Below are 8,187 nucleotides of genomic sequence, written 5' to 3' on the forward strand. Positions count from 1 at the left end.
ATTCCCATTCTTTTGGCCCTGGCATTCCCCTATATTGGGGCATATAAAGTTTGCAAGTCCAATGGGCCTCTCTTTCCAATGATGGCCGACTAGATCATCTTTCGATACAAAATATTTATTTATTTTTATTTATATGAGTACACTGTAACTGTTTTCAGACACACTAGAAGAGTGCATAGGATCCCATTACAGATTGTTGTGAGCCACCATGTGGTTGCTGGGAATTGAACTCAGGACCTCTGGAAGAGCAGTCAGAGCTCTTAACCGCTGAGCCATCTCCCCAGCTCCCATCTTCTATTTTTAGCTCTTTCAATTATTTGTTTGTTTACTTAATTCCCTATTTTGTGGTACTGGGGATGAGCCCCAGTCCCTCTCTGCAAATAGGTAAGTGTCCTCCACTAAGTTGTACCCAGGCCTGCTTGGTAACTCCTTGTTTTTAACGAAATCCTCCTCTTTATCCCAGGCTACTAAGACTACTTGCCTTGGTCTCCTAAGTTTAGTGATTATAGGCATGTTCAGCTTCTTATATACTTTTAAATCCCTGCTTATCACCTCCTATGAGGAAAAGCACATTTCATTAATTTTAATAAACTTTAAAATATAAATATAAATGAAGACTGTACTATTACATGATAAACATTAATTTTCATTAATATGTTTAGCATAAGGCTCTGAAATGTTTCAATTTAAATCTTGGTGATCTATTTTAATTAAGACTGCAACAAGTAAAGGAACCAAGGTTGAGGTGTGACAATGCTGTGTTTATGGCCAACAAGGCTGCATAGTAAGGCCCCCATCCTAAACTTGACTAACTAACGAACAAATGAGCAATGTTTTATTGTTTTGAGTGTGTGAGTGCGTGAGTGTGTGTGTGTGTGTGTGTGTATGTGTGTGTGTGTGTATGTGTTACAATAAGTATGACTATATTAATCATATATGTGAATGTTTGATTCTCAACTAGAGGACTGTTTAGGAAAGATTAGGAGGTGTGGCCTGTTAGAAGAGTTTGGAAGAGGTGTGTCACTGGGTAAGGCTTTGAGGCCCCACCTCTCTTAAACTCCTGCCTGTTCATCAGGATGTAAACTTTCAGTTACTGCTTGAGCACCATGCCTGCCTGCCACTATGATCTTTTTCACAATGATCATGGAAACTGTAAGCAAAACATCAATTCATTGCTTTCTTTTATAATTTGCCTTGGTATGGTACACAGGACTAGAACTCATTCTCATTCTCTCTCTCTCTCTCTCTCTCTCTCTCTCTCTCTCTCTCTCTCTCTCTCTCTCTCTCTGTGTGTGTGTGTGTGTAAATAAGTAGAGGTGCTAACAAAGGCCAGAACAGGCCTTTGAATCCCCTAGAATTGGAGTTCTAGGCACTTGTGGGCCATCCAACATGGGTACTGAGAACACATCTTAGGCACTTTGTAATAGCAATATGGTTCAAGAATTCATCCCTTTAACATTAACTGTAATAAAACTGGTGCTAGTTTGTGGCATAGTGAGTTTCCTAAATTAAATTTTGTATCCTATTGATAGAATTAGTGATCTTTTAGATAATAAATTATTTCATTGGCTTGAATATTCAGCACTTACTGAAATTTTCTGTGACATTTGGAGTACATTATACTTTTTCAATTTTTGTATGCTATATGAAAATATTTGATGTATTTTAGTAGGAAATTCCTGACTTCCGAGTGTTTTCTACAATCTCACCCCCTTATCAGGAAGTATAAAACTGTCTTATATTTGTCTCATTTGTTTCTGGGCAAATCACTAGATTTCATCTACATGAACAACAGGCAGAATTGGAATGGAGAAGACTTGTACTCAGAAAGGCTATGGCAAACCAATAAAATGTAAGGAATGGAATGCCTACTCAAAAATAATTTCTGATCCTTTGCTGAACATCTCAAGACTGTAGTGAGGAATAAATGAAGACAAAAAGGGATTCCTGGCTATATCCTGACTGCAAAACAAAAATTAGCATGCAAACAACCTCTGAACCCCAAGGAAGCCCACAACTCGTCAGTGTGACTTGGGTTACCACAGGAACTAAGTGTTTAATTAAGTACTAGACATATGTATGAAAATATATATTATCTGAATGATCGCTCAGAAATTATTTAAGGCATTAGAAAACAGTTTCTAAACTCTCAATGGAAAAATAGAAAGCCAAAACAAATGAAAGCGTTTGGTAGCAGAAAGACACTTGCTTTTGTAGAAATAAATAAAAACAAATGTGCAATAAACCAAATTTTAATCTAATAATGAGAAAACAGACAAATGACAACCCTTGCATTACTCTGGTGATTATCTTTCAAATGTTTGGGAATTTCCAAGTCAATCATGTGGGGGAGTATGTATGAAGATAGAAATAAAAGAGAGACCTAGTGAAAGGCTGTATACATAGTATGCACATGACCAGTTCCTCTTACCCCTGTATGTGACCTCCAGCCTGCTCCAGGCTCCTCTTACATCAGAGTGCAAGAGAAGTCTGAAGGGTTGGGAGCAGAGGAAACCCGGCCCAGGAAGAGGAACAGCATGCATGTCAGTCATCCCAGGCAGCCAAAACAAAGACTGGGCAGTTTTCAAAGATCCATATTCTCGCTGAGGCCAACAGCCCATGATCTAAATGCTACCAGGCTCTCTTCCTGGCTTGCAAAAACCAATTTCACATTTTTACCCAGTGGGATTAAGACCTTACCCCCATGACCTCAGTCATTAATTACCACAGGGGATGAGGACTTCAGCATATGGCCTTTGCAAGACACACTTAATTCATAACATATAAATGTAAGCATGCTCTTAGTGGCAGTTAAAACTCACCTGAAGACTGTGTACCTTCTCTGTGCTTTAAATCTCAAGGTTCAAACAGGACACTCACCTTCCTCACCAAACAACTTACTAGGATCACCTTACTGTCAACAACATCACATGCTTAATTATCATCTTTTACATTGTAAACCACATTACTATGTTATCTATTACAAAACTTTAAACTCTGAATCAAAAAATTGCAAGCAAAAGTAACATTAATTTCCAATTTTATTGAGTTCCTAATGGGAAAATTTTCCATTGGTTTAATAAGGCCTTATTATGTGATCTGATTATTTAGTGCATACTAAAAATACCACCCCTTCTGAAAGATGACAGGAACAATATAAGCAAATGTGTCTCCACAGACCAAAAGTATAGCTGTTATGAAAGAGTTCAGGAATGTGCAATCGCCACTTCTGGGCAGCACACAAGCCTTCATAAGAAGCTGTTGGGTGTGTGTGCACCAAAGGGCATTCAAGCTCAGGAAGGGTAGGAGCGCAGCATCCCCTAATGTCCTGGAGGTTCTCTAGGAGCAGCACCCTTGACACAGCTGTCAGAAATCCCAGTGCAGGATAAAAGAGAGAACTCACAAAGAAACACTCTGCATTAGAGGTGGCAATGGACTGAAGCGTTGTTTCATAGAGCAGCCATGAAGTTTCAGTTTTTGAATACTATTCATATTTTTGTAAATTACTAACACAATAATGGAAACCCTGGGAATGTGTGTTTATATTAATTCAACATGAGAGTATATGTTTCCTTAGATGTACAGTGTGTGTGTGTGTGTGTGTGTGTGTGTGTGTGTGTGTGTGCGCTAGGTATTTTTTTTTTAACAGATAACAACTGCATTCTAACCCTGTTATTTTGTATTGAGTATTTATCTTCCTCAAAGGGGGAGTTAGTCTATTTATATACAGGCCAGGGAAGTCATAATATGATATTATTTAGTAAGATTTATTTATAAAGCCAATAAACTCTAAACAATTTTGCTTTGACTATTTAAAACTTTATAGGACTATTGCAACTCATTAATTGTACAAGTGCTTTGTTGCTCAATAAATACAAGCATGTCACATAAAGGTAGCAAAAATTTCAAAGCAGTCACCTTCCACTGTTATTAATAAGGAGAATAAAAAAGGACTGTAGGTAGTCAGTTTGTTTAGAAAAGAACAAAGGCCTGAAAATTTTTAAAGTTGAAGACGCTGCATTAATGACCTTTGCTTTGTTAAATGTTATCTAGTTGGCAAATACTATACAGTGCCTTGTGATTCACATTTTGAGGTGTCTCTAACACTGGAAACCAGTTCTGATGTTGAACTGTGTTAACAATCATTTGATTAAATTCTGACACCCACTTCCTAGAGTTAAACCACTTTCCAAATTCTGACCAGCTCATTTTAAAGAACAAAACCCAACACAGCAGTCAGGAGATTCAGGACCATGTGGGAGTGTCCATAGGCCCTTTCATGCATGCCCTCAGACCTTGGGTCTGCTTTCCAACTCAGAACCTGTAGAGCTGAGTTCTCTGAGGCTCATGTCCAGGCCTAAACAGTAGGTAGATGAGATGACAAGTCCCAACCATCTGGTCACATAGTCTTTCTTCTGATTTTACCTAGGTCACACCTTGTTGGGATGACAGACTTTATCATTAGGAGAAGCGATGAGCTGAGGCACTCTGTACCAAAAGCTTGGAGTACACAGCCAAACATATGAGAAATTTCTTTCTTTGCATCTTTTTTAATTGAATTTTGTATTAATTAATTTAGAAATGTTTCAGTTCCCAATGTAAAAATGCATATAAAAGATAATTATTTCTTGAGATGTTAAAAAATCTACTTTGTATGCATAAAACTCAATAAAATGTATAAATTATTTCCCAAAGTTTCAAATCATACATAAAAACATAATTATCAACTTAAACACATGGATTTGTGCTGTAATTCATAATTTGCCTAGTGAAATATCTCTAATGTTGTTTTATTATTTACAGAATATATACAATTTTCATAAAAGTGAATTAAGTAATACCCTAAAAGATTAGTTTTATGATTTAAATAAATTTTATACCCTAAATTTCTTAAAATCTATGTAATAGAGTACTATTTATGTGCAGAAAGAAAAAGTAATAATACCATCAAGGTCCAATTTGATGACTTAATGAGTTTTGGGGGATAATTTACAGTAGTATGAGTGACACAAAGGCAGGTACATTACAGATAGCACACCATAGCGAGGGCAATGCCTCACAAACCTTGGAGCTGAAATCTTGGAGCTATTTGTACAATTTGCAGGTAACTAAACAGGTTGAAAAGTATGCTCTCCTTAGTAATTCTTAGTGCCGATTAATTTGGGGGTAAGAAAGGCTTTGTGAATCTGTTAAGTATTAGAGACTTTCTGAGACTTGTGAGTTGTCTCACTGAGTCTTAACAAACTTGACTTTAGAACTTCCTAAGTTTCAAGAAGCTTCCCCCAAGGATGGAATGTGTGAAATTGGAGGAAATTGTTACAGGGATTTGGGAACTTAACTTAATGACAAGAATGCAAGGGTGCAGATCTACCAAGATCCAGGCCCTGGATTCAGTCACTAGCATCAGCAACAAACAAGAGATATTCTAACACAGTAGTAGAGAATGTCAACAACAAACAAGAGATATTGCTAACACAGTAGTAGAGTATGTAGTCTTATTAATTAACTATAAGATTTTGGTTTTATCAAAAATAAAATAATAAAAAAAACAACAAAACCAACAAACAAGACAGACGAGGGAAATAGACTATATTTATTTCAGGAAATGTTACTGTGCCAATTAAACATGAACTGTTTGGAAATGTGGCTCTCTCTCAGATCCTAATTCTGTCATCATCGTCTGCTTCTTTTTCTTTCCCCCCCCCCCCCCCCCCCCCCCCGCCCCGTGTGTGTGTGTGTGTGTGTGTGTGTGTGTGTGTGTGTGTGTGTGTATTCTCAGATGGAACCAAGGACCTTGCATAAGAAGACAAGCACTCTATCACTGTGCCATGCTTCCAGCTTTATTACAGCTTTTATTATTCTTCCTTATATTGTATCATAAGAAACATAAATTGGCTCCAGGTGATATGGCTTAACTATCAAGAAACAAGTAACATAACAGTGAAGTATAGAAAGTTACTTTTCATTAGTTATTAAGCTATCCGCATATGTCATGAGCAGACAGACATGTCTTATTCTAGCCATTATTGGCTCTTCTAGTTACTTGAGAGTATAGTCTTTAAGAATCTTTAAAAAGAATTACAATATAGCAGTGATAGCTGTAGAATCAACAGGAAGAGAAAGAGACAGTGGACAGCCATATTTATTCAGATATAAAATAATTTCAATTTTGGGTATAAAGAAAAACTATTAGTAAAACATCTTTTATATAGCCAACAATTCCACAAAACATGGAACTTGGAGTAACTTTCCTTTATAATTAGTGTCATATTATCAAGATGCTACAAATAGATTTGTTAGAGAATATTATCAGTGTTATTATTAAGTCCCTTGGATACATAAAAATCACCAAGGGCTAGATGTATGCATTTGAGCTTATAAAAATGTAATATGAACATATTTGCCCTATTAAACTTGTGGTTGACCAAAAGAGGGCCAATGATCCCCAGGTGATCTGCTTCAACTATTCTAGAGCCTTCTTTATATACTGACCATCATTAGGGGACATAGAAATTTGCAACTATAAAAATTCCTTAGGCCTTTGCCTAATTACAGTCCTGACATCAAATGCACAGTAGCATTTGCATCTGCTTAATAAAGTAGAAAGAAGATGATATGATAATCCAAGTGGACTCTCTTACCAGACAGTAAACAGCTTGGGGACTTGCTCTTCTAGGCTTGCAAAACTTTGAAATTATAGTGGGATGAGAGAGACAAAGAAGGAAATCAGTTATGAACCTATGTCTCCCTTCATGGGGAATGTCTTATAAACAGTGTTTTCAAACGTAATTCAGAACAAAAATTATACTTATTTGAGAGACTTTGGGTCAATAGTATCAGTTTCCATGCTGATATAATGAAGGGAACCCACAATAGATTCCTCATCTGTTTGCTAAGAAGGCTTTGTGAAATGATACAAGTTGCAGATTTCAAAGTGTTGGTGCACTTCCTCACCAGACTCTGTAATGGTTCAGCTCACTCTCAACTTCCAGATGTGGCCATTTAAACATTTAGGAAATTAAAATCTTTTGCCTCATGATCATGGCTCCAGAAGTGTTACCTTGTCAGGCTTCAAAACAAGAATTCAGTGCTTGCATTTATATGCAAAGAATAAACATGCAGAAAGCACCCACCTCAGATGAAGCAACTCCAACTGACATTTATCAAAGAAAATCACAAGTGGTCCCCTAAGGGGAAGAGCCTTGCAAGTCTTAAGCTTTCAGAAAGCTTCAAAAAAGCTGTACTCCGAATAATTTTAGGTCAGGATGCTTCCTCGTTAATTCAAAGAAGGCTCTTAGGACAAGAAAGGGAACAAGGAGAGGCTACTTGAAAGAGTTTCATTTAGCTTAAATAATTTATCTCTTAAATAATACTGAAATGCAGTAGAACAATTTTGTATTCAGAGGTACAACTTGAACCCACGAGGTCAATTAGGTAAACTTTTCCTTTGAAAACAAACTAAAAATCAGTTCAGTTTGAATTGCTCCGATGCTAGGAATAATTTGCTCTTAAGTGCCTTTAGTTATACTCACAGTAAACATTTCTGTTAGTTTTTTTAAGACTTTATTCTAACATCCGTCCTGCACATACCTAGGTATGCACATTTGCATCTTAAATAAATGGACCCTGCCTTTGGACTGGGCTCAGCAGTAGGTTAGGATGGCATTTGGTGAAGTGCCAAGTGAATCTGGTGGATTTCATTTGCAGTAGTAAAAGTTAGGATAATGGTCTGGGGATAAATAATCACTCAAGCTAGTGAGAGACTATTGACCAAGAATCGGTTCAAGAATGAGTATGGCCTTGAAAATGAGGGAGAAATGCCATGAGATTAACTCAGACCAGTGTGCCTGGGCAGCACATGTTTTTGGCATTAGAACTTTCCCAGGGCAGAAACATTTTAGGTCCTCTAAAATGAATTGGGTATTACATGAAAAACCATAATTCTCAGAATGTGGTACTTTTAATCAATATGTAATGCTCAAGCAAAAACCATTTTTTGTTGTTTTTAAATGTTTTCTTTCATTGATTCTACTTTCTTTTCTTTTTTTTTTTTTAGGGCTCTGCACACAAATATGATTCCACTTTTCTTTTTTTTTTTTGATTTTTAATATTTTTATTACATATTTTCCTCAATTACATTTCCAATGCTATCCCAAAAGTCCCCCATAGCGCCCCCCACTTCCCTAC

General features: G+C 36.7%; 1 protein-coding gene across 1 annotated transcript in view; it reads left to right on the forward strand.

Moving 5' to 3' along the window:
- Window positions 1-8,187, forward strand: part of Kynu (kynureninase) — a 128,501-nt gene that overhangs the window by 37,925 nt on the left and 82,389 nt on the right. The window contains exon 4 of the mRNA XM_029484813.1: window positions 4,996-5,104. Within this exon, the coding sequence (XP_029340673.1) occupies window positions 4,996-5,104 (109 nt within the window). The remainder of the gene's footprint in view (window positions 1-4,995; window positions 5,105-8,187) is intronic.

This window comes from Mus caroli, chromosome 2 (assembly GCF_900094665.2).
Source record: "Mus caroli chromosome 2, CAROLI_EIJ_v1.1, whole genome shotgun sequence".
NCBI classification, from domain to species: Eukaryota; Metazoa; Chordata; class Mammalia; order Rodentia; family Muridae; genus Mus; species Mus caroli.